The 27,264-nt window shown below is 42.8% G+C and overlaps 2 protein-coding genes across 3 annotated transcripts; both read right to left on the minus strand.

Moving 5' to 3' along the window:
- Positions 1–26,876, minus strand: LOC120817535 (PDZ and LIM domain protein 7). 2 transcript variants are annotated; one of them, XM_040173869.2, is made up of 11 exons: positions 26,639–26,876; positions 24,467–24,565; positions 18,114–18,265; positions 14,256–14,283; positions 13,215–13,411; positions 5,230–5,282; positions 4,746–4,980; positions 4,125–4,305; positions 3,812–3,932; positions 1,594–1,709; positions 1–1,260 (listed from the first exon to the last, which is right to left on the minus strand). In XM_040173869.2, exons 1-11 carry the CDS (start codon positions 26,666–26,668, stop codon positions 1,174–1,176), a joined length of 1,299 nt encoding a protein of 432 aa, XP_040029803.2. In that variant the 5' UTR covers positions 26,669–26,876; the 3' UTR covers positions 1–1,173. The 2 variants fall into 2 exon arrangements, with proteins under 2 accessions (XP_040029803.2, XP_040029804.2); XM_040173870.2 differs by lacking the exon at positions 26,639–26,876 and adding an exon at positions 25,306–25,451.
- On the minus strand, positions 8,262–10,805 carry LOC144406148 (PDZ and LIM domain protein 7-like; the record flags this gene model as incomplete). Its single annotated transcript, XM_078100923.1, has 4 exons — positions 8,262–8,964; positions 9,644–9,680; positions 10,009–10,163; positions 10,756–10,805. Coding segments are annotated over 4 exons (351 nt in total), but the record flags the coding sequence as incomplete, so codon positions are not given.
- Positions 26,877–27,264: the final 388 nt, after the last annotated feature.

The following is a 27,264-nucleotide window of genomic DNA, read 5'->3' on the forward strand; positions in this document are numbered from 1 at the left end:
TGGTATTTGTAGAATGTTTTATTTATACATGGAGAACATTGTAGGGATTCAGTAAGGACTTTGTTACAACAGCTGTTTATGGAAAGTTGTTTTTTTTTGTCTTTTTTTATGAAATAACTTATTTCACTCCAACAAAAAGCATTGGGCCTTTGTCCTCTTGGGGAGCAGGTGTTGGTGAGAACAAAGGCGGCCGAAACATCAGTCAACAGAACGTCTTACAGATGTGTTCAGCCGGGTTTTCTGATCCAGCGCTCGGCATACATTTCAAACGGCTATAAAAAAAATAAAAATAAAAAAGCAATATAAATACAGATTCAACCATAATTTGAAAGTATGGAATAATCCCATTTTCTTTTTTCCTTATAACATGTCAAAAGACAATTCCAGAAAGACAGTGGGGGGAGTGAAACATGGTGAAGGATGAACGTCTTCTTCTTCCCCCACGTGTGTGATTGTTAAAATTGGAGCAGTGGAGGATTATTACATGACTCACAATTAGTTATTAACTACTCAAGCGAATCTGAGCCCATTCTGCAGTTAGTGCTTGCGTGGAGAGGTGCAGGCGTCCAGTCAAGCAGAAAAAGGACACCACTTTTGTGCTCAAACTGGACCCCCATTTCATTAATAGGTACTGCAGTAAGGGACTCAGCCCGGGTTCTGAATGGGGTCACCACTCCCCTACACTCAGCATGGGAGTGGAAGCAGATCATTACTGCAATGTGCAGCCACTCCTTCACCTTGATACGGACTTTGTCTCACTTCAGGTTGAACAAGGATGAGATTAGAACAGCGATGTTGGAATTCTTCTCTACAAACTACTAAATAAATCTGGATCAACTGCGGCTGCACTTTTTAATGTCTGATGTAAAAGAATACAAAGCATAGTCAACAGGTTGGTGATGACACGAAACGATTCCTCGACTACTTCCAGCTTTACAACAGTAGTGTGTCCTATCAGCACGGTAGAAAACAGCATGCGAAGCTAAAAGTAAGCCTCAAATATTGAAACAAAGTCTGTAGGATGGAAGAAAGGCATAGTGTGACTAGGTGTGTGGTTGGAAAGAAGAGAAGTAGAACATGTACGACTGTGCCGGAGGGCGGAGTGCGGTAAAGAGGAGGGAGAGAGAGTGAGAAGCGTTTCTTCCTCTGAAGACGAAGCTCTCTCTCTCCCTCTCACACTGGAGCGAAGGCATGGCCTTTGCACAGGGGCTTATCCTTCTTCGAGTAGAACGTCTTCCCCTCCAGGTTGATTTGACAGAGCTGCAGCGAAGAAAGGAGACAGAGACAGATTGGGAGAGAAGGGCAGAGTTGATATCAGACATTAACATTACCAATGTAAATTTACACCATTTCTGACTGGCCATGAGCGGGCACATATTCTTTACTTTTTCAGCTTTCTTCTGAGTGGGAGATGGAGAGTGATAGACTGCAGGGGACAGGGCGAGAGAAAGAGTCTGGAGGAGGGGAAGGAATGGGGGGGGGCTCGAGGTCCAGAGATGGACGCAGATTTTCAGGTGGCATTGTGCTGGGACAGCCAGAAGAGACGGGGGGCAAAGAGCCCCACGGGGAGCTGCATCAATCAAAATGACTCACAGCACAGACGAAGCACGTATCATGCCAGCTGTAGCCCAAGGCCTCCAGAAACCGATCCCCGGCATCAATCTTAAAGTCACAGCCATGGCATTTGGTGCCGAACATCTTCTCGTAGTCTGGAGTGAGAAAGGTAATAACAATAACACATTTTATTTATAACACACTCTTCATCAGCATATCTCAGAGTGCGAGGTAAGGGGAGGAGACAAGGTGATATGATAGACATCAATCAAAATAAAATCATAAAACGGGGCTTTTATCATCCTGGTAATTAGGTCAAGCATCCGGCATGACCTCCACAGTGACCTTATGTAAACACTTAACCTTTATAGGCTGTTCTGGAGCACTGAGTGTAAAATAGGTTTCCATCGCTCTCATCTTTTAACGATAACTGAAGGCTTTTCCTCTTGAAGGTGAGTAATATTTCACACACTGAATTGAATGACAGCAAAAATGATAGATGCAGCAAAGTGTTGGATCCGCTCCTCGTTGGCCGTTTTGAGACTCCGCGTTGCGGTGTTGTCTTGTGCGCTGACTGTACGTTAGCGCCCTTCCACAGTTTAAGGGAGGGATTAGGATGAGGGGAAATTGCTCCAGATACTTAACTGGATTTGCCAGTCCCTTTCATCACAAGGTCTCTTGGGGAAGTGTCAGGTTATAACGCTGCTTGAGAGTGAGTGGGTGGGTGAGACCGCCACAGTCCCAGAAAGGTGCCGAGGCAGCAGAATGTTCATCAGAGCTAAAAGGCATTATTCAGAGTATGAGCGCTCAGGTTCTGGCGTCACCTCCGATAAACCAGCGGTCCACGTGTGAGAGGGAGGCACACTGCATAGCTAAATCACTTACACCATAATGGAAGAGCACACACCATTCATAAAGTTCAATAGAGAAAAGGTTTGAAGTAAACTGGAGCTAAATAGATTACAGTGGATGAAAACATCACACTTTATGATTGACTGCGCTTTGTGCAAAGACATTCATGAGGGAGGCTCATGGCAAAGCCCACAGCGATAATACAACAATGCAATGTTTTACAAATAGCTTGATTAAAAAAATGGATATATATTTGTATGAAAATAAGGAAATCTGTGGAGGGGAGGCAGTGAGCCATTTTCTATTCCACAGAAACAACTAGAATAGAAAATGCACATAGCGAGGCCACACCGTTTTTGTACCACAGCTTCTGTCACATAACCTGAAAGACACTGTTCTTAGTGACAGTATTCATATAAAGTAAAAGGATATGACATCCTTGATCAGATGATCTCGATCACAAACTTAATGCTGCATGGCGGGGTGTCAGTTCTCACTGTGTTCGCTCATGCGCTTAAGGCCCAGTGCAGATTTACGATGCATAAGAACGCCTTCATCCATGTGGTAACTTTCAGGGAGTCTTACATGGGTTGAGATGTTCTCAGCCAGCACTGAAACTAATCAAGCTGCACAGTAAGGACTGTCAGCATGCTTTTTATGCCAATGTTTCATATGTTCTTTTACAGCATTACCTTTTAAAATGTATTAAAAGGCACTTAGCTTTTGGAGACATTTTATGTAAAAACTGGTTGTTTCTGTGGGCGTCAATGTTTGCTCAACCATTGTGTTTACTGCTGCCGTCTTCTACCAAGGTCTTCCTTCCATTTTTCCTCTAGAAACCACATCAATAAGATGTTCCCTTTTGTTTCCCGCAGAGGATTTTTCACCATGGAGATTTGTTAACCTCTTTTATAAAGCCTCTAGAATGTTTGAAAGGGAATGTTGTTGTATAAAGTCTGAATGAGTTTGAATGTCCTTGGAGAAAGGACATTCAAACTTAACCATATACAGAAGTTATTGTTGACTGATATCTAATATAGATCTTTACGTTATCATAATTCCTTATTACTTTGGTTTTTTCATCAGATACATTGCTTTGGAAAAGACATTTTGCATTGACTGATCATAAACATCACATTCTTGACATTAAAGCAATGTTGGACACGCATACACATCCTATAGAGGTTTAATGTAACAGCACATTTTGTCCTGTGTTTCACCCCATAGCTGGTATCTCTGGTATCATTAATTAAAGCATGAAAGGAATTAAAGCATAAAGTAGTTTTTTGTCCCATAATTCCCTAAAAGAGCCAAATCCCCAAATTCTTTTAATTTCTTCCAACTGTCACGGGAAAGGCGCAGAAATGGCCAAGTCTGTGGATACGGTAACAGTTCAAATCCTTACCTTTCTCACAGTAGGGTTCTCCCTCCTCCATGTAAAAGGCTTGGTTCCTGATTGCAGTCTTGCAGGCTGCACACTTGAAACACTCAACATGGTAGGTCATCTTCAGGGCATGCATGATTTCCTGATGAAGGGGAAGAAAAAGGTTAAACATGTATTTTTATTTTGAGCTTACTTACTGTTGCTGGAGTACAAGAGAAACCAGGTCTATGGATTCGTGATTAAAAAAATTGCAGAGTACCAACTATGAAAAAGCAGCTCTTATTAGATGCTGTGTTTCCTTGTTTCTGGAGTATCACACTGGTGAAGTGCTTACCCCTGTGATCTTCTTTTTGCACTTGGCGCAGTTGGGAGCGTATCGGCTATCGTGGCACTTTGCACAATAGACGGACCCTTTCTCCTCAAAGAAGCCCCCCTCGTCCAGGACCACTTTACACTGTGAACATGTGAACTCCTCCGGGTGCCAAGAACGTCCCAGCGCCACCAGATACCGACCGCTGGAAAAGCCCATCAAAGGCATTATTGAAATCTGCAACATCACTTTCTACTTCGATAGCAATGTAGCGCAATGCCCAACAACACGTGGCTAAAGTCGTCCCTTTGTGAAAGGGAACAAAAACCGGAGACATCTTTATTTTCACTTGTTGAGAAACATTTCTTCTGTTTCCTTGCAATAGCGACCAGAATAATAATGACGGTTAATCCGTTATCTGCGAAAAGTGTGAAATGAGATTTAAATTATTTCAAAGTGAGCATAATGCTCGTCTCCAGTGATAAAAAGTGTCTCTGAACTGTGTTAATTATGCTGACTGACTAAATTTGCCGCAGATATTAACTGTGTTCAATGATGTGTCACTTATCTAAAACATACTCTTGAGTATTTGACCCAGTCGAAATTAATCAAAGCGTCACCATTGATGTGTTGGTGAAGTCTCACCGGATGATTTTGTTGCAGGCGCCACACAGCGGAGTACTCCCGCCGTCGTCGGGCGCATGCTGCGCGGCCTGCAAGATGGAGCTGCGGTTCTGCATCGGCGTCGGCTGGGCCGGCTGCTGGTGCTGAGTCACGACCGTGCTCGTCTTGTCGGGGCGAAAGCGGTTGGCAAAATTAGGATCAGTGACCCACGGCGGTCGTGAGGAAGGGCCTGAACTGGCAGCTGCAGTCTTGGAGCCTGGGCCAGAACAACACAACAGACGAGGTCATTTGCTTTTTGGAATTACAGCAGTTAGAGGAAAAATAAAATAAAACTAATTGCTGTGACTTTGGATTTTTACACAACTCGCTCCAGGTGCATGTTGTAGCAGGTTAGTGTGCCACATTGTCGCCACCGAATGCCGACACTTGATAAGAATCTATTAGCACAACCTCTGCTGGAAGCTGCTGGGGTTCTTTATACGCGTCAGCAGGAGCAGGAACTCACCAGCTGGTTTATCTGCTGCCTGGGCCTTGGCAGGTGAGCGAGTTGGCTCAAGGCTGCGAAGAAGAAATGACTAATTAGACAAAGCACACGCACACCTCAGTAACCATGGGTACCACAGTATCATGTTTGGATATTAGCAGCCATGGTCTCCCTTACATTGTGCCACAGATTGCCTGGTGTGTGAATGATTGTTGCATGATGCATCATCACGAATTATGTCAATCAGTATCTAAAGGATTAGCACGGGCTTCTCACCTGTTGTAGATTCATGTGAATGTTAAAGAAAACACACCAATAGAATTTGAAGTGATTTGCAGGCCATTTTTAAATTTCACTAAATCATTCACCGATTCAAATGATCAATGCTGCAACGCCAGATACTTGGGACCGCATTCGGTAAAGGCTTCGACAAATGTCTCACAAGTTCCTACTTTAATGGGAGCAATCAGAAACCGGATCTCGGAGTGAGTGACGTTTCTCACAGGCATAGTTGGTGAACGACTAACTCAGACACGCTCGGCTGTCAGGTTTGGATGCAGACGAGCCTGCGTGCGCAAAAGTGTTGAAATAAAGACTCGTCTCTACATTTCAAAGTTCCGTTACCCGCAGCAAGCGTCACTTTATTCAGAAAATCTTCAAACCATGACTGAAAAGGAAAAACAACTTCTGAGCCAACACACTGCGCTCTGGAGACGTCTCATCTTGGGAAAAAAATATAACGCCGCCGAGGGCATCCATCATGTTTACATCAGCGACTGTGCAATCTACAATACACTAATGAAAGATGATGAAATCATTTCTCATTTGCAAAGAAACAGAAGAAAATCTGAAATGAATTGCCATGCGACAGCCTTGTAGCAGGTTAAAGCTGCATATCAATTATACTTCTCATGCAGGCACTCAAATTAACATAAGAGGCAACAAAGAGAAGTTAGACTTGTAGCTGGGAGCTATCCTGTAAGAAGACGGACAAAAACAGAATGCTGTTTTTCAAAAGAATACTGGGAATAATAGAAGGACAATAAATCCCTTTGCAATAGCAAAGAACGGGCTTATAGAGCGGGTGACAGCGAGGAAGTAAAACATTTCTGAAAAGGACTGAGAGGAAATAAACTACGGCAAAAAAAAGTAAGAGAGGAGGTCGTTTGAGAAAAGCTATCTGGTAGTCGGATAAAAGAAAAAGCACGGAACAAACCCCTTTCAGCCTTTTTAAGAGACGGACCCAGAGTCCGCTGCCATTCACCCCACTGGCCGGCACGCCTCGACCCCACCAAACAACCTACTGGTCAACCCAGCGCCTCTTACACCCCCCCTGCATCCTGCGTGACAACAGGCCAGTGGCAGGGACTTCTCATACCCCTCCGAGAGGTTTGTTTGGCTGCCTCTTCCTCTGCTGAAGGTTGCAGGTGCAAATTAGGGTACATCCACTACAGCTGCTTATTCCCGCCTGCAGCGACCTGGATCATGATTTTTTTTAATGCATCTTCCGTGTTTCAACATCCTCTACCTCCTCCTCCTCCTCCTCCTCCTCCTCCCTTCCTCCTCTGAGTTATGCAGGTGCACAATTCCCACATCACAGACAGAGTTTTCTTTGCCTTCGACACAGAGGAGCACACCAATATTCCTACGGAACGTTTCCTGTGGAATCTTTACACCTCTTATTTGAGAAACACCTGGGATATTTCTTTTGTTGGGTTGGGGTCCGGGGGGCTTCCGTGAGAGGCATCGACCTGAGCAATAAGGAAAAGTAGGAGGTTGTTTGCAGCATTCGACATCCGGCAGAGAAATGGAGCAGGTTTCGATTTTCGATGGCGCTAGAAGCCATTGACATGGGTCACCCTCCAAATAGGGTGGAGGTAAATGTGATGCAGCTTTGCAAACAAAAAATAAAAAAAATGTGATAACTAACAAAATGTGAAAGCTGTTGCAGAGCCTGAGAGGGCAGAGAGGCCATACTTTTCTACAGGCGGCTTTCAATGGATGTATCAAGCACAATTAGTCATCCCTTGATTCTTTTTATATACACGGCACATCATGAAAAGGACGCTACAGTTCTGCGATTAAGGGTTGTAGTTTGTGGCAACGTAATATTTTACACTTCCACTAGATCTTAGTTTTTGCCACTGCGTTGTTAGTTATCTGCTGAAATGTGCCCACACCGTTTTTATAGTCGCCTTTTACATCGTCTGTGTCTAATTTAACATCAGGTGTTTCAAATATGGTCTATGATAATAATTACACTAGTTTGGCCTAGTTTAGTCCCTTTATAGTCACTTGTTTAACTTGTGATGTTGTCAATAATACCAGACTAATCATAGTTCCTCCCCAATGACTATAGCTCAACCTTAATTTACATTTTCAGTAGCCTATGTGAAGAAAAGGTTGGGTTTTTTTAAATAGCAAACAACTATATAGCTCCCTGCCGCTATAAAATGCATTAATTCAATGATATGATAATAATGATAATCACTTCTCTTTTTCTATCACAAAACAGTGGACAGAGTCTTCTAAGCTGTTCCACATTCATCAACAACAAGGCTTTTTAAATGGTCTCCAGTAGTCTTTTCCTCTAAATCGTTTTTCAATTTGATTTTTTCCTGAGTCTGGCCCATCAAAACACGTGTCATTTAACATCAAATATATTTTCTTTCTGGTAAAAGCCACTGTTCGGTGGCTGAACGCTAACTGATAATGTTGAGACTTTGATGAAAGTATCAAGTAAGTCCTTTGTGTACACCTCTACACTATTATCGGCCATGACTTGATGCATTTATGCCCATTCGTTGCGTTTATGCTCAATCGAACGACGATTAAAGTAGACCTTGAACTTCATTCACATTCTTTATTCAGAATGACACGAAAACTTAGGAAACGCATCTTCAACATACTTGCTTTTGTGGAGTACACTAGGTAGATGAAGGAATATTGCAACTCCGCATAAGAAATAGTCCATGAAGAGATTTATCCTTCAGCCTTCAATACTGAACCAACAAGAAAAAGCAGCAAAGAAGAAAGGACAGAGAAGCAAGAGATGCTTTTTTCCAGTTTTATATTTTTGATGACAGCAGAAAAAAACAAAAGTACAGATTTATCTTCCTTTTCTTTCTTAATGGTTGTAGAAGCCTACGAGATGACAGGATCACAAATGAAAACTCTAGAGGATGAAGAACTCAATAAATAGAAACAGGCAGAGAAAGAGCGAGAGAGATCAAAGGAGGGTCTGAACTTTACAATCAAAAGAAGAATAATGAACAGAAAGGTGCGTCCCACTGCTGAGGCCCCCCCTTCCCACCGCTAAACTTCAAGTAATGCAGTGTGAAATCTAAAATAGGGCCACAGACACAATGGTCCGCAGTGTTGTTAACAATCATCAAGTCAGAGATTCAGAGGGGAGCTCTTACACTTTGGCTCAGTATGCAAGGTTCCACTTTGGGCTTTGTCATCTAGGCTAAATTCCTTCAAATTCTCGGTTTTCTTTTTTTCTTCTTTTTCACCTCATCTGTATCTGAAAGGTGAATTTGTTAACTGCCATTGGACGGTGAGCTATCTTCGGCATCATTGTCACGTAGTGGTTGCGGTGTGGCTATTGCTAGCAGGCTCTGGCTGGCGTCTGCGTCTCTTCCCGTCTAGGATGTCGCGGAGGATTTGATATTGAGGGCGCGAGCAGACCTGTCGTGGTGCCAATCCCTCAGACGGGCATAGCGGGGACTCTGAATCTCAGTGAGGAACTTTTCCCTGAGCGAAAGCAGATATGAAACAGAGATAGGAGGGCAGGGAGGGAGAGAATAATAATGAATAGAGCATGACAGAGCAAAAAAGTGCACAGAAAAGTGAAAAAGTAGCAGAGAAATAAAACATGTGAAACACCAAAGACTGAACGAGGACATCATAGTTCTGGAAGGGGAATATTGAAAGTGAAAGAATAGTTTTAGATTTTTGGAGATATGGCTGTTCACTTCCTTGCTAAGAGTTAAAAAGAGAAGATTGACTTTTCTGTTTGTTAAATTCGTACTAAAACGGCCAATGTGCTCAGCTGAGAAATATTATATTGATGGTGGTCAGATTTAGTTTACTTTTCAACTGAGACAGACTAGTTGTTTCCAGTCGTTATGCTAAGCTAATTGGCATATTAGCTGGGATGCAGTCAGGGGAATATCAAACATCCCAGCTCCTCCAAGGTAAGAAAACCAAGAAGCACAATTTCCCCAATGATCAAAGCCTTAAAATAAAATGATGCCATGATTCAATAATGATAATAATCCAATGAACAAATCAAACCACACATGCCAGTATTTAAAAGCATCAAAATTCCGATAAGGTCGGTCTGCTCATTTTAATTTCTAAAACAGCTGCCAAACTGCAGCTTGCACACACGGATGCACAAACACTGAAGACTAGCAAAACTGTTTATTACCTGGACCTCTTCATGATCTCATCATCTGGGTCCTGCACTGAGAGATCCAGGAGAGACACACATTAGCACGCCCTACTGATAGCGAAACCCATTTTGAAAAGACAAACAGCTGATCGTGTGCAGTTCTCCCATAGCCTCTGTGGTAGCACACCCGACCCTCAGCTCCTCAGACCGCTTACAGTCATGAGAAAAATCGGTCTCACTAAAGACACCAGGCCCCTCTACACGGCAAAAAACCTTGATAGTCACTATGATCGGATCTCTTCAGTCACAAGCCTTCATTTACACGTCATCTGGACTACCAGAGACCCCCACCCCTGACCCATCCCTCCCTGCGAGCATGCCAGCTCTGGCGGCCAGCTTACTGAAGTCGGTGCCCGTGAGCTGGGCCAGGATGCGGAAGGAGCGGGACTGGGTGGTGCCGGTGCGGGGCTGCCAGTCCTCCGTGTCCTGGATCAGCCTCTTCTTGCTGCGGTCGTTGGGGATAAAACAGGGCAAGTTCTCCACCCTGAGGCCGTGCCTGCACACACACCCGGCAGCGCCACAAGGCAGGCAGCGGTTAACATAATCCCGACAAAAGGAATATCCACTCGCACCAATGCAGCTACAATCAGGTGACCTTGAAAATAAAGGACATCCGGAACAGATCATGCAACACTTAACGCTCAGCTTCACGGTCACGCAATGAGCGAGCTAATGGATATCCCTTACTTAGATTTCTCATGGGCCCACTGCAGACGGTCGTAAATGGACATAACCACATTAGAAATTGTATTTATAACAGTCATTAGAATCTATGGGAGAAAAATGGTCAGAGCTGGCCTAGTTATTGGAAACATTTTACTATGTTATTAAAAACCTTCTATTTGATGGCCGACTCATGAAGCAGAAGAAAAAGATGCTTTCCACTGCCCACAGCGTTTCAGCAGGTTTACATGACAACCGCGTCATAAAGCAAGCGGAGGGTGAAGATGAATGGTTACGAATACAAGTGGCTTTGTGCGTTACATCTCTATTCTGTACAAGATGTCGGAGAATCTCCTCAGGCTGCTTCTAGCCAGGCCATACTACCCATTAAGCAGACAAACCACCTGCATGCAGCCGGCCCTTACTTGGAGTTTTGGCACACATCAGCATAGTAAGTCGCTTCACCCCTGTAGAATTGACCAAAGATGAAATAGATTGTATGAAGACATGAGAGGAGGGACACACGTTAGGAGACGTTAATAAATATAATACTTATCTCTATACTAATGTGTTTTTGACGAGTTAAGAGCTTCTTATGTTTAACTTAGGGCTGGGCGGTATACCGATTAAACGACAGAAGTTACATTAGATCAGAAAATGTATTTATTTATTTCAAACTGTCGACAGCAGCAACACCAGCAGCCACGACAAGCTAACTAGCTAACACGCTAACGAGCCAACACGCTGACAAGCTAACTGGCCAATAGCGAGCGAGTTGGCCAGCAAGCGGCGAACAGCTGTTCGGGTAGCAAGCTGTCCTTTTTGGGGTCAATGAATTGATGTGTTTACTTGAAACGGCAATAAGGTCACATGATAGCGGGATACAGACAGAATCTTTCTTTCTAAATACCCTGACATGGATTTTTGGCCATACCGCCCAGCCCTAGTTTAACTTAATAATAGTTGCGTGGATTGCGATGGTTACCAGATGACAGGAAAAACAAGTATCAGTATGAAATAAGTTTGTTTTTTTATATATTCATCATAGATGCTCATAATCAGTAAAGAGCTACAACCAATGAAGGGTTGCGACACAGAGTGTGAACTTTGAAGTGCAAAGAGGCAAACATTAACTTGTATGGGCTATAAATAAAAGGAATATACTAACTTGTCAAGAGCTTCCATCTGTTGCATTTAAAGAAAAGATAAAAACAGAAATGGAGATCAGAGTTCAGCTTTATCTAAAGAAAGTCGATAATGAATCACAAGATGAAATGCTGAGAGATGCAAAAAGCGTGCACGAGGTGCTACAAGACATGCAGTTATGTCGAGCTCTGAGAGAGAAAGATGCCATTGTTTGCCTATCAAATCATCTATTGTCCTGCTGACCCATAAGCACTGGCACCAAACCTTTCCCAAACACACATCACGCCCATGCGCACAAATGCCTTTTCCAAGATATGTAAGCGGCTGTAGGAAAAAGAACCCTGTTCGCCTGATTCAAGTGGCAAAACAGTTTATCTACTTTCTCTTGTGCCTCTAAAACCCAACCACATCAATAGATGCCACAGCAGTGAAGCTCCATGATGTCAGGTCAGCTCTGCATGGACATCATCGCACAAAACCTGACAAACAGATGTATGATGTTGGCATCAAACTGTGTGGTGCAACGCAACAATGTCTTCATCAGAAGAGGGCTGACGGTTATAATTAAGCTCCAATCTTATATAAAGAGGCCAGAGGAACGGCTTTTGACCACGTACAAGGCAACTTTGAGGCCATGTGGGGCTTCAAGAGCAGGCATGTGTGGCTGCTTGAATAAATCGGAGGACCAGGGCAGTAAACGCTGCTGAGAGCTCAGCAGAATTCATGAGTAAGGCGAGATACAGCTGTCAGGCCACAGCTCACCGACGACGAGATTTTTTGGACATTTCTTTGGTTAAACAACACGGCTTCTAAATAGCTGAGAAATACTGCAATTGCAATTCCATTCTTCTGCTCACTTTCTTCCAGCATACTGCGGACTGTTACGCTCATCTTGCCTCTACGGGCAGTCGATCAATAGCAGTCTGTTGAAATAGCAAATCAGTTTGAAAATGTGCATTGATTTTTAAGAAGGTATACTTTTCTATAAGTTTAAAAAGCCTTACTTTTTAGTATTTGTCTCCCTCACTCACAAATATAGTGCAGATGACTGGAGCAAAAAAGGAAAAGATGGAGGGGGAAAAAAAGGAAAAGTTCAAACTCCTACAACCAGAGAGGAAAATAACTGATTTTACAAGGCCATAAATCTGTGACTTATTATAATAAGACATCCTTCACTAATCTCTGTATAAATGGTTTTGTCAACCGATAAATTCCTTTCAGCTGAGGAAACCAGCTTACATCGCAGATGTCAGCTAAATATCCCCTACTATGCTAACGAAGCATTTGCTTTCAGCTGTACGATAAAGGCCAAGAGGAGCATTGAGGTCTGTTTTGACAAGAGCTGACAACCTCCTTCTTTTCCTCCCCCGAAATCTTTCCAAGGCCTAAGTCCATCTATGATACAATCTAGAACGGCATCGTATTACTGCGGCCGTCTTAAGCAATCGCATACGTTTATACACAGGTCACCGTATGCTTCAAGTCTTGTTCGCGACATTATTGGCAGAAAGCAGAATAATTAAGTAGAGTCCAGCAGTGAATCAGCATACCGCTTTAAAATGTGACATAAAGTTGGCAATATACTTCAGTAAATTGTTAACATAATGCTGTTTGGCCATCCCAAAGGAGTTATCATCTCCTTTGTATAAAACCAGAAGAGTGAGACATCAGAATACCATTAAAACCACGTTAGTCCCATTGTGGTTCCAGAGGGAATACTGTTCATTTGTCCACCTACCCATTCCGTGGCTGCTGCATGCTGGCACGACCCTGTGAGCTTGTGGTGTTAAGTTTAGGGGAGTATGCCACAGGTTTGATAGCAGGTCCTGAGTTGGCACTACCACCACCTGCCGTAAATGGCCTCGCCATCTTGTTAATGGCCGAGCTCGGGGCAAAGGAGTACTTTGGCTGCACAGAAGCCGGCACGAGTGAGTCCTATGAGGGTGTGGGAGAGGGAGACAATGCAGCACGGCAAAACGACATGCGGTAAGACATTTCAGACACACTGCCAAAAGGGGGCTTCTGCTCTTGCACAATCCCACGCTTTAATTCAAAGATTTGATTTTGTTTTTTTGATCGCAGATTATTATTTCGTACTGAAGGATCGGCTCCGTCGAAGCTTGAAAGCTTCTAAAGTTCTAAGAAGTGTGAACACAGACGTTTTATTTGTGTTGGCCGTCTGCCACGGACTGGCCCAAGTAATCTGCTCCTGCTGGTTAAAGGAAAACGCTCAAAGTGAGGAATATGACTGACATGTCTTACTAATGAGATTTCTCACTGAGCCCTACACACTAAAGCCCACTAAAATGGAACCCCAGTTTTGTGAGGAGTATTTTGCTGCTGCAGTTTTTACTAAAATATTGTGCAGCACAAAACCTTCCATGACACCATTGTCCTACACACGGCATTATCGGTTGGGCAAGTAGCACTTAAGAGGTTAGATAGTGAAACTATTTGCACCAGTGCTACACTGGCTTCAGGGATTGTGCAAGAGCAAAATTCACAACACTGCATCCAGCAAACTGCTAATTTAGCAACTGACTGAGGCTTCGCTAATGCTGCGTGCGAGGACTCAACAGGTGACTCGAGTGAACCGGAAGAGTTTAAACATACGGTGACATAATTGCACTATTGGGGCCAATTGTGAGCAACGATTAAAAAAGCAGTTTGCCATTCACTCAATCAGTGTCACTGCAGTCAGTCCAGTAGCAGACCAGGACGAAGCATGCAAGTGCTCACACAAAGGGGAGCTCAATGTTTCAGACAAATGGAGTCTTACCTTCCCGTCTCCTCCCGCTTTGAAAGCTCTGTGAAAAGAAGAGACATGTTACTGCATGCCTACTGAACTTCACACATTTACGTCACAAATATGGGAAACTGGAATCTAATAGATGGCACATGTTTGCAATGTTTCAGTCAAGGGGAAGGTTAGGTTAAAGACGACGAATCCTTGAATTGCTGTGTTTATAGAACTGAAAAAAACCTTATTACGACTTGTACTGCAATGTTTTTTTAAACCGAACTAGTATTACACAGTCTGCTGAAAAGATCTGGGCTATAATCAGGTATTCCGATTTCATACACTCATCTCCATCTCATATTTGTACAAAGAATAATTTCTGCAATCTCACATCATATTTTAGTCAGCTAAAATTAGTTTTCCAAAATATATTATTGAAATGTTTTAACTGATAGACCATTGGTGTAGTTTGGTCCTTCCTTTACATTAGCTATGACAACATTCTAACAAAAAGATTAATTGCTTTAATTAAGGAGCTGCATTGAGAACAGGATCACATGGGTCTAAGCAGCAGGACCAGTTTAACACACTGAATTAATTATCCAATGCATCATAAAACTACATAAAGACTCATGTACGAACGTACCGGCAGGTATCCCTACTGTTGGATTCAGAATGTTTAGTTTGGAATTAGCTTCAATTATGTTTCCACATCTTAACCAGCAGATGATAGTTTCCTTATAACGCCTGTGTTTGTAAACCCCATGGACGGTCAACATTTAACCCAATCTGCAAAGATGCTACTAGAAATAGAAATAATGGGAGAAAAGAGCAAGCTTATAATACGCTGCTGTCGTTTCTCTGTGGCGGCATGTAAACAAAACCTCACTAGATTTCACCGAGATCATCCAAACGAGTTAACAACGCCTCCACCGTCCACAATAGACAGGCCTTCCTGTGACAATGAGTAAAAAGAACTGCTCATGTCACTGCCTGCTCAACGCTGAAAACGTTTAAGACAAGACAACAACGTATAGACTGAGGGTGAGGAGGCATTTTGACATGTTTGTGCGACAAATCAGTGTGACACTTGCATACTGCTTGAGCTCCCCTTCACCCACAACTTTAAAGCGGGGATATAAGGACCGTCTCTGACGGCCGCCAAGTGCTGCAGTCGTTTTGGAAAACTAGCCTTATATGAACAAATGTGGAAGTGATTAAGTAAACGTTTCATGGAATACTTTTTTTGGCTTGGACCAAATTTGACCTGCACTGAAACTAAATATTCACACCATGAGATCATCTACTGCGCTTAGTTGATTCAAATCTCCCATGATACTGTAATCAACTTTGCACGCATAACCGACAAACTCCGAACAAAACTTTCTGAGCCAGTCCCTGAAATTAAAATATGGACCTCTTGTGGCCCTGTAGCTGCCACGTGATCTCCTTTCTCTGAAGCAGATCATCTCTTGGCCATATTTGTCTGATTCACTCCCTGTGAAAAGCCCCTAGATGAAACCTTCCCCATTAAAAAAATACAACAAACGGTCATTGGTGTCGAACAAAATGAGGCACTCAACCAAAGAATAGACCATATGTCATCACCTGCTGTCCACCCCTCTTCACATGCGGAAGATACAAATAAATAAAACAGACAATTGCAATTCTCTGAGAAGGGGAAGACAATATTTGTCTTACAATAGATTCACAGGAGAATGTGGAGATGAAGTGAGCAGACCGGGGGGTGGGGGGTAGTGGAAGAATGTGAGATGTTTACAATGGCTGGCTTCCACGTGCAGATGAAAAATGGAGGCAAACCAACGAATCCAGCACAAGTAGGGGGAAGTAAACCCTGTGGCTTATTTACCACGAGCCACAGGGAAATAACTGCAGCAAACTTTCAGTGTAATGAAGTGTGCCGGGGTAACACACAAAAGATAATCATCCCCAAATGGCCCATGTTAAGTTTTTTTTTACATGATTCACATTAAAGTGGTCATAGCATTATGTTAGATATTGGGGGTCATCATCTGACTCATGACAACCAATCAATCGCTCTGCAGAGAGCAGGCAGTCCCTTTTCTTAGTAACTCATCCCGCGACTACAAAAATACAACTACTAGATCACTTCTTCGTCTAATTCTCTAAGTTTTAAACTGTGAGAAACCCCACCCATGTCTATAGTGCACACACACACCACCTTCTAAGGCATTCAGTGATCTGTGTGACGTCTTACTGTAGGAAGTAAAATAAATAAATTCCACAATGCCTTTATTTGGCCGTATGACCTCAAAGAGCTGCAATTCCAGTTTTCCAACGCGCACAGCCTTTTATGACATCCCTTACAGTAACTTTTTCCTTCTTACTTCTTAATAACAGTGATCAGCAACAAAATGTATCAAACTACATATTACATACACTTCCCTTAAAAGGTTTGGCTCAACCTCGTCACACCACAAATGCTCCCCTAAAACACAGTGGTAAGAGGAGCCACCGAGTGGAAAGTGGATTATATTGTGAAGGACTGAATCTATTTAAATCCATCCAGTCTCTCTCATCTCCTGTAGCCGGCTTGCAGGAGCAGTTCCTACACCAGTTGGGAACAAACCGTTTAAACAGTCAACGTACGGCGACCTCTTAACTGTGCATCCAATATACACCATGATCTCTACAGCTCAAACTAATAGTTGATGTGCTCGCTGTTTTCTTCTGCAGGATCATGTAAAACGACCTTGAGATATCCAGTTGCAATTTTCTAGCAAGCACTTAACCAAGTGTTGTATTCTGAAAAGAGAGTGTCTCTCATTTCGTTATAAAGCCGAGGCCTAATGTAAGAGGCTACTTGTGGCTTCTACGAAAATGAACGTTCCAACCAAACAAAAGGGTTGTTTCATCTGCCTAACAACATTTCGGTTGCATTTTTTCTGCTAAGTGCATACTACTAACCTCCTGCTTCTTTTGAATTCAAATATATATATATATATATATATATATATATATATACATACATACATACATATATATATATATATATATATAAAAAAAAAGGCCAAAATATTGATATGATACAAAGCAAGAAAGACTTGAGAGCATGCAGCTCCAATACCTCTCCACAATCCTCTTGTTACTTTAATGAATTAGAATCGTACATTAAAGAATGATAATGCAGAATTTTGTATAAAATACCTAAATCCTGGGATTATTTGTCTAGTCCAAAGTGTGAATGTTCACCCTTTGTTTGAGATAAATTGCAGCCTATTTAACCTTCTCATGGATGCGTTTGCAATTGTATAATGCATTTAGTGGTTTAGGCAATTTTTTTTAACTAGGCCATTACGGGTGAGACAGTGAGATGGAACATCATTTGGAGTAGAGTACATGGAGTAATGAAAAGCTGTTATAAACAATTGCACCACATTACTAAAAAGATAAAGGTTGCACCAAGAATCCAAAAAAATGAGATCTCTCAGTTCAGGAAAAATGAGCAACCGCTGCTTTTTAAAATCACTACAGGCTAATGCCATCCGTACCAAAAGCAAGCTGGTTCTTTTTTAGATCATAGGGCAACCTTTCATCAAAATCAAAGGGTTAGGGTTATTGTCCACTACTTCTTTGACCGCATTTAATAGAGGCCATGGGACTTTTACGAGTAAAACAAAGTCCAAGTCAAAATCTAATATTAAGCCTCGGGTAAAAATAAATAACAGTGTGTAACAACTTGAGGGCCAATGTGCGTCACCACCAAAAGCAAACTCAAATGCCCCTGTGACTTTTCACTTCTCCAAAGAATAGAGACTACACACGGCGTAATGTTTTATGCTGAGGAGTTTGACCGCGATGAGTGGGTGTGATCAGAGAGTTCTTTGTGTCATAATGCGTCGTCACATGGCTTACTTGCTGAGGGTGAGGGTGAGCGAGTCTGTTGCTGCTCTGATCTTGTTCTGCGCTTCCACATGGGTCATGTCTTCTGCATTAGTGTCGCTGATGGACACCACCCAGTCTCCTACCCCGACACCAGCCTGAGCTGCCTTGCCGCCCGGGGACAGCTGGAAAAAAAGAAAACGTCCTCACAAAAGTGCACCAGAGGAACAATCAAAAATCACATTAATGGGCCAAATACAAAACTCAACAATCGTGCCATATTTGTATCCATCTTACATCTTGTTGTTTTGAGGACGGCGTAATTACGTTATCATATTTGGTAGCTCATCTCTCAACAAGAACATTTTCAGAGTGATTCACCATGGTCTGACTTCCCTACATACCATGACTTCATTTCACAGGAAAAATCTGGAAATCCAAACACGGCCTGTTGACTTTCCCGTAATGCTTGCTAACGACACTCAATAATCAGCTCAGGGAGCCCGTGTGTCTGGGCCCTGAAGAGCAAGCCGAGATACTTCACTCAACACTATCGGGAACAGGCATTATAGGTCATCATGAGGTCATCAGTCATCAGTGTATGGTTTGCTGCAGATGTGAGTGTGAAAGGAACTACCGAGAGCTGCAGACAGGGACCAGATGTTACGAGTAGTCACGTCACTTACGGGAACAGCACGTTCAGGCAGACAGGTAAGTCACTAAGAAAACAATGACGTCATCCTTCCCTCAGAGATATCGAGTCAGCGAAGAGGGCCGGAGTCTCGTTACAAACAGAAGGACTTCAAACATGGTCTGTATGGGCAGTAATGGGGTTTCTACATGCACCCCGTGGTTCTGTAGGACCTGGCAGACACAGACAAGCGATGCTAGATCTTGTTTGGTAAGGGCTTAAGTCAGCTTGCTCATGCGGCTTAATGAAACTTGAGAGTTGTGTCAAAATCTCAGATAAATGGAGGACAAAGTGTGGGCATCAGATAAGTAAGCTAGTGTCGGGATTTCTGGCACAAAAAAACACTAGAAGGATTATGCTCTGATGTCATGGATCCCTGCAAATGTTAGCTCATCAAAAGCTCAGAGGTTCAATCAATAGTTTTCTGCCACGTTCAGCTAAGCCATCCCGCTCAGGCGCTTTGATTCCGAACATTAAACACAAACACAGGGAGGTAATATGCTTTGTAAAGTGACTCCAGGCTCAGGCTGAGGCACAACTCGGCTCCCCACAAAGACAACTAAATTAAAGCCGGCCTTGCATCAAAAGATGCCAACGCAAAAACATTTTTTTTTTTTTTTTAAAGATTCCAATTTGCCCTCCATTTCTATAGCCAGCTATTTATTCTACAGCAAAGTTTAATAATCTCTTTAATTGGCTTTGATTTGCACTCACAGGAAGCAATTAGAGGGGCTGAGAAAGCAATAATTTCTCTAGTTTAGGACGACTTGAAAGAGCTTGAACAGCGTTCATTCTGAAAAAGGGCACAGCGAGATCCACTTCTGAGAGCCGCAGACCCCTTTTTACTACGATACTGGATTTTAGAACTGGAGTCGGAAGATCTTAACAAAAGAATGCTTTTATAAGCGTTTAACAACAAAACACCCATGAGCCTTAGCCACAAAAGCACCTCGAGGGAGCTGCAATTGTTTATGCCAAACAGAACCTCTGTTAATTTAAAAGAAGTGTTAAAATGTTGCTAGCCGGTGCAGTAATAGATACCCCTGTAGTGTTGGAAATTAAATGACCCTCGTTGTGTCATCTTCTCAGATAGAACATCAAAAAAAGGTCCTAACAAAGATTGTATGAAGCAATAAAAGTAAATTCCAGCCAACCTTGAAGGCGTTTGGCAAATGTGGGTGATTGCAAGTTTATATAAATATAGTATGGGAAATACAGACAGGTGAAGCACTAAAAAGGAAAACTATGAATAAATGAGTAGTGCAAATGTTTTCATACAGCTCCCAAGGAGTCACAGAATGTTTTGATGAATATAAACACAATAGAGTGTTTGTTCTATTTGTCCCCCCTCTAAATGTTCTCTCAAACTCACATCATCGAACATTTACAAAATCGAGGCAAGGTGTAAAAGTAAAAGGTGCGACAAAGAGGTAAAAAAAAAGAAGAAGCCCCGTACCGACTGCAGATAGTATTTGTATGTGCATCAAGCCGTGTGAGTTACTGATGGACACAGACACCTGCGCTCCAGGCTCAGGTTCAGTGTGTGCAGCTGCTCCCCCCACTTGAGAAGGCAGCAGTTAAAGTTGCTGCGCTCAAACCGTCAGATGGTAGGGGGCGGATGGAAACCCTACACCCCTCCAGCAGTTTGTCAATATGACGAAGGACAGTGGAAAAGCGGTTCCTGAAGGCAACGCGCTGCCATACAGCGACCAGGGATCGGACACGATGGATGATAATGTCATGGAACGGCGATGCCAGACATGACTTTTGATTGGCCCATTTCTCTGACAACAAGCAGCCAAAGATTATTTTTTAGAGCAACTCAGATTGTAGCTCAGTTCAAGCTAATGCCGTTTGTGCAACTGATGGATTCGCAAACATGGGTTTAGCCTAATGGTTGGCCGTAATATTTCAAAGGTTTTTGGCAGAGCACAGCAGCGGGGCGGTTTTGGTAGGCTATCCACTTTCAAAGCTCAAGCCAACTATTCAAAGTACAACATATTGTATTCACCTTTGAAAACACAGTCAGTCAGAGCCTCACAGTGGCTCCAGGCTAGCTTCTCTTGTTTTGCTTCAACATCAATAAAAGTTGATCCAAAACTGAAGATATACAAGCCATGTAACTCTGCACCAGCCAACTTTTATTCTTTCCACAGCTATATGTGAGGGGGGGGAGAGACAGTCTGTCCTTACATCACTCACACGGCACAGCTGATGCAAGGCCATAAATACCCCTCTGAGAAATGGAAAACCAAACCTGCAAGTATGTGTTCCCACTGGAAAGGGCTGCAGTGGAACACCTAGCACCAAGTCACCTTAACACACCGCCGCACGGATCACAACATAGGAATTTACATCCAACGAGAAATGCCCCCTGTGGGCAATCGGTAAGCACTGAATTATTAACACACACACACACACCTCTAACAAGGCCTCTCCTCACAGAGTTTATACGCTTATGAGAAAGAGGGCGGGTGTTGAAAGAGTGTACAAGTAATAAAGCAACAGATGGCCTACCAGCCAGAGAAAAGGGAATACTAGACTGACACATCCAGCTTTGGTGGTGGAGAGATGACTTGACATCATCTACAATTCCCTCCTAGCGTTTGTTTCTAGCGTCTGTAGACCGAAACCAGATGGTGCACAGGAGGCTCGGTTATGGCATCACAACGTTTATGGAATCGCAATGGCGCGAGATCTGGGACGGATATGTAGAGGAACTCCTCGGAGTGTTAGGGCTGCCTTAGATTAGGGGAGACAAATGAAACGTCGTGTCGATGGATTCTTGCCTCATGAAGTTCAGCCCTCTTGGGACTTTCGAGACAGTATGTTGGAGCAGACATGTGGGGAGCATAATCATATTTCTTAAGTATACCTCACACTTCTCATGGTCTAGAGAAATTTGTTTCAACTGGAGGTCTGGAACAGTTGAAGCAGAAAGTGCCATTAAGCCGCATTGTGGAAAAAGATGTCTCCAGTGTTATTGGATACTGACCCATATAATAGACTAAAGTCAAGATATCCCCTGTTCCATTTTTTAGCATTTCTAAAAATGCAGCTCCCACTTAAGAAAAACTAACAAATTGCTTGACTATCCCTTTAAATTCCAACATTGTATATCCACCTAATAGAAATTTTGAGTAGTATTTAAGTATTTATCCCGGGCTGGGAAGAGAGTTTACTGCTACACACGCCGTCTCTCACCAGGTTAGATTGAAAGGGATGGAAGGACATTTCAGTAATTGTACCAACAGAAGTTTCTCATATTATGTTTTTCCCTCAACAGTTGCGAAAGGTCGAGAGAACTTTGTTCACATTTCACTTTTTAGAAGTTGTAATATATCAGCAGAAGCAAAAAAATGGCTTATTAATACCACGCGAGTCCAATAAAAGTTATGTAAATATTTCTTTTGTCGATAAATGGGTGTATTAGGATTATGCGCGGGTCATTCAGGGTTTTTCCTCTTTCACACAGAGTTTCAACAGCTTGTCTTGGCATCGTCTCTCGCCCTCTGATCTCACTGGAAATGTATTCCAGTAAGTTTGGAAAAGTCCATCATATTCACGCGAAAAATGAGTGTGGAAAACACATCAGACACAGAAGGAGACAAAGCGGCAGTTGGCAGCCTGGAAACGACAAAAATCCCAGGAATGCTGTGAAGGCATAGCTTTCCAAGCTGGCGGACAGAGGAGGAAGGAAACAAGAAGTCATAGTGCACGGAAACCTACGATACCAACTCACTCACACAAGAGTGATCCCAATCAATACAGAGATGATCAGGAGCTTCACTTACGATACAACAAAAACAGGCTGAATGATTAAACACCAAGTTATTGATGATGTGACAGTCTGACCCGGTATGGTTCAAGTGTTTTCTGATCACTAGAAAACAGTTGAATGCGTCGATCCGTCCAGATTATCTCCTTTCCTTAAAGTGCGTGTAATGAGCCTTTTGCTCCGTCGCTAAACATCTTCGTCGTCTTTTAACAGACGGTCTGCTACGGACCCATAAAGAAAGACCAGCCATTACATTCCTCCCAGCCTGACCGTCCCTCCTGTTACTAAGGGATACTGTGTATCTTTGAGGTTTTTGTCCCCTGGCTGGGAAGTTTCATCTTCTGCGACTGTGTGATTCACGGTCCAGTCTTTTATGACCAAAGCAAAGGGAGCAAACAAACTCCAGATGCAAACAGAAAAAGACATGGAACATCTTCCTGTACCCTGCAGAACTACTGGATCAGTCCACAAAGCTCCAATCTTCGCTGTACTGCTTTTTGTTTTTCCAGGAACGGGAGCCATTATAAATTTCACACCAGGCTGCTAAAACAAATCTTGGTCCGACGAATTTTATGGAGACTGACCGTGAAAAACGTTGAATGTAATTGATGAGTCAACCAAGATTGTTTTTATAAGTCAGCATGTGTAATGCACATGGATTGCAGAATATCCGGCCTCCCGCACCAGCTGATTAGTAAAGAACATTCAACTTCAACTACGGACACACCCGCTAGCATTCACCCTTGAATGCGCCTCGCCAGTTCCCAAAGCCACTCCTGTATCCCAATGAACGAAAATCTCTTGTTTTGTTTTTGGGCAGGTCGTCCAAAGTCTGTTTGGTCTTTTATGGGTAGAAGAAACACATTTCTTGTCATGGATCCAAGGGGAACATTGTGTTTCTGACTGCGGTGCCTGCCAGTAAGCAGATGCGAGACATGTACTGACAGGGCTGGTGATAACTCCTTCCCTCACCACAAGATTACGTCAACTCCACACACACACACACACACATCTCAGTGCAAGTTACGGCACAGACTCTTTAGGCCATATATCGAAGCAACAGAGAACAGTGCATCAATTGTTTTCATTTGAATGTTATGCTATGTTTGTGACTTTTTGGCAGCACTGAAGAACTGAAATTGTTTAAAAGGCTGTGCGGAGCAACCTTGTGTGGGCTGACCCATTTATAGTAGCCTAACAACGACCAATTGCCACTGAAATACCCTGCAAATATTGAACATAATTGATTATGTTATGAATGTAATACAGTCCAGTGTTTTTATATCATCCCAGCCTCCGAGTTAGCAATGCAACAGCGTCAGTGGGGGGGGTGAATGTCATATCTGTGTGCGCAATAGCTGCCAGCAATGTCGGAATGATTATGTGTGTGCGCATGGGTGTGTAGCTGCAAGTGAGAGTCTGTGCGTTTGTCAGGCAAAGTAGCACTGCACTTATAAGGGCTGGAAAGTGGTTGCTGCTCTCGTCAATAGCAACAGTAGTTTATTGAGTATTTCAAATTGATGCAGTGAAGTAGCAGCGACCGAACATGGAGAGTGCAAAGCGCTGCGAAACAAACAACAGGATGTCCGCGGCTAATTAGTACTATCAATCCAAAAAATAATGCACGTTAAAACAGACTGGGTTATGGTTGGTACATACACCATTAAAGTTTGACTGACGTGAACACCACAGTCTGCAGACAACCCCCTCTGCAATGAGAGCCTTTCATGACATGCAAATGCTCAGGTGGGGTTCATTCGGGGAGGGACCTGTGAAAAGGCTTTCATGGAGAAGCTAGAAGGGACGTCAACGACTTTACGGGATGATCCTCCCGTGCAGATCTTCCAGAGGAGTGCAAAAGTCATCATTGTGCCCAGATGCGAACCAAGGGGACTCAAATAACAAACAGTTCCTTACCCTCGATACGGTGAGCGGCATGCTGAAGTCCTTGCCGCCCTGCAGCCTGAAGCCCCAAGGCGCCGGGCCGCTGAGGGTTACAGAGTACACACTCATAGCCTGGGAGCAGAAAGAGGAGGAAACGTTTGTTTTAATCAGTTTGAAGGCATGGAGAAAGCCTTTGTCTGCTTCGTCGGCTGTATGCATTTGTTAGCAACAGATATTCCATCCGCAAACATATATTGAAGTAGTTTTCTTTTGAGGGTGTAATATTAAAATTTCAGTAAAGTTGCTTTAAAGTTATTTCCCAAAATAAGGATGTTACAAAACTTAAACATGCCTTTTGTTAGAGATAATTAATTCAACTTCAGCATATCTTACAAGGACGATAAAACACTGGGAAACTGTTTCTCATCAATATACAGACTAAATTGGAAGCATTTCAAGCATTCATAGAGGAGTCCAACTCAACAAAGTATACAATAATGCAAATGAGAACCAGAGAAAACATCAAACGTGTACCGGACAATTAAAAGCGCGGCGGCATTGAACCGCTTTCTTTTCAGAATAGAGCCAGTTCACTGTATTAAATTAACAATTCAACTATATCAAAGTGAACTAAATTAAAAATACAAACCCAACCAGACTTTTTGAATGGTTTACATACTTTGACAAACCATGAAAATAAGATCAACCAGCTTCATCCCAGAAATAAAACAGCAAGTCACTAACTAACGCGGTCATTTCAGAACCCAAAGGCAACTTGGGCTGTGTCACGGTGACCTTTGGACCTGCACCCCCAACAGTCCTCCTCCTCCTCCCAAACCAGGTGTGATACAGATGTGACCATAGAAACCCACCTTGTCCTTAAGGGCTGGCCGAAAACCCAAATCTGGGAGAAAGCTTAGAAGTCAGTAAGCTGGAGCAAGCAGATTCTGTCTGTGTTGGCAAACCCTACCCCCGCCGCCGTCTGACACGGGCGAGCGCTAGCCTTCCCTCACTCCTCAGAGGCTATATAAGGAATGTAAAACTACACCAAACTATTTCAGCCCAACACCCACATGAGTCACAGAGAGGGTGGGGGGGGGGGGAAGAGGCAACATCAACTAACCCCTAAATATCATATATGCTGGCTAAAGCCTCAGCATCAAAGTTAATGGATGGTTGTTTTTTTACGCGTAGTTGAGGAGGAGCAGAAAGCAAAAAGCTTGCAGAATTCAGCATTCCTTTTGGATGGCATGAAGCCTACAGCCAGACCAGCGATTATATTTTAACATCTTAAAGTTCTTAAAGCAACAGTGACGCGCACTTGTAAAAACTGACACAGGGCTCAGAGAACAGAATTGTTTTTTTTAATCTCACCATGGTCATCTCATATATATATATATATATATATATATATATATATATATATATATATATATATATATATATAAATAAAGCAACCATCCACAAAACCTGCAAATTAAATACATACACGTTTAAGAGTTTTAATTGATATTTATCAACTTTAAAATGATTGATTATTAAGAGTGTCATTTCATTTTCGTAAAGTAATCCAAGTTTTAGTTGTTAAGACACTTTCCTCATGTTTTGCCTCCAACGGAAGACAAGAAACTCCATCATAAAAGAGACAGCTTGCAAAATAAATTGAAATAGCAGCAACAGGTGATGGAGGTTACATTTAACTTTGATAACCGCACAGCAAGAGTTTATTATAAAGTTGTTTCAAGCAGATATTATAACGAGGCAGTAAGTGAAACTGGGTGAAGTGAAAGTGGGTCATTAAATATATTAAACCAGTGGAGGATCCACCAACCCAAGACCATAAACATACTGGTAATGCCGGTGTACGCTGTCCCTGCTTTGGGTATTGCTATTTATAATCGATGCTGTCACTGTAACATTTCTATAGAAGCGTGTGATCTTAATGTGTGTTGTATCAGCGAACACCCTCAAAAACACACGCAATTAGACGCCTATTTCTCAGAAGGAGACGCGATTGTGAGCTGAAATGACTTACTTTGAATCGGATGCAGTGCTTCGGAGCTAATGATTCGCATCGGTTAATTACAGACTTTAGACGGTGCCGACGTTTGAGAAAAAAAAAGACTCACAACAGGAGATGAGTAACTTCACACGCACGAAGAAACACATCCGGACGGGGTTTTTGGACTCGTTTTGCTTGCTTACCTCTTGTCGCTCGCTGTCTTCGCCCAACATCTCGAGTCCGTCTGCCGGTTAAAGAAAGCCTGTCGGTGAGTGAGCTAACTTTTTCCTTTTTTTTTTTTTTTGTTGGACTTCCTCAAAGCGGACGTCGGGAAGCCACCGCGGATCCCCTCGGTGAGCAGCAGGATCGCTGCCTCGCATTCTTTTTACAGCGACTTGCCTGAAACGTCAGAGGTCACGTGGGCCGCTGCTCGGGTCTCGCGCCGCTGGCCGGCGTCAGTCGCGGTCACTTTTAATGCCACTTTAAAAGACGGAAAAGGCAACTAAACGTCGCTGTGCACGACGAGCGAACAACGCGTTCAATTGTTCAACAGCAACTTTTTTTAAATAGATTTTAAAAAAATAGAAAATAGCCACAGGTATTACTTGTTAACTACTAATCAGGTTGATGTTCAGCCCTCAGGTTAAACAACACAACATGTGATTCCCCCATCCTGTTTTAATCTACTTCTATTTGACAGCTGGAGTTACTGTTGCTTATTTTACATACAGGACACCATAATGTGTTTCACATATAGTATAATAAGCTTAAGAAACACAATGCATAAATATTACAAAATGCCTCGTACCACAAATGCTTGGTACCACTT

Source organism: Gasterosteus aculeatus, chromosome 4 (assembly GCF_964276395.1).
Source record: "Gasterosteus aculeatus chromosome 4, fGasAcu3.hap1.1, whole genome shotgun sequence".
Lineage (NCBI taxonomy): Eukaryota > Metazoa > Chordata > Actinopteri > Perciformes > Gasterosteidae > Gasterosteus > Gasterosteus aculeatus.

Bases quoted from the DNA above. Each gene is read 5' to 3' on its own strand.
- LOC120817535 (XM_040173869.2), bottom strand. From the start codon at position 26,668: ATGTTGGGCGAAGACAGCGAGCGACAAGAG. The intron at 14,284-18,113 runs GTAAGCCATGTG...TTCTTTTCACAG, and splicing joins CTCACCCTCACCCTCAGCAA to AGCTTTCAAAGCGGGAGGAG. The intron at 13,412-14,255 runs GTAAGACTCCAT...ACACCCTCATAG, and splicing joins AAGCGGGAGGAGACGGGAAG to GACTCACTCGTGCCGGCTTC.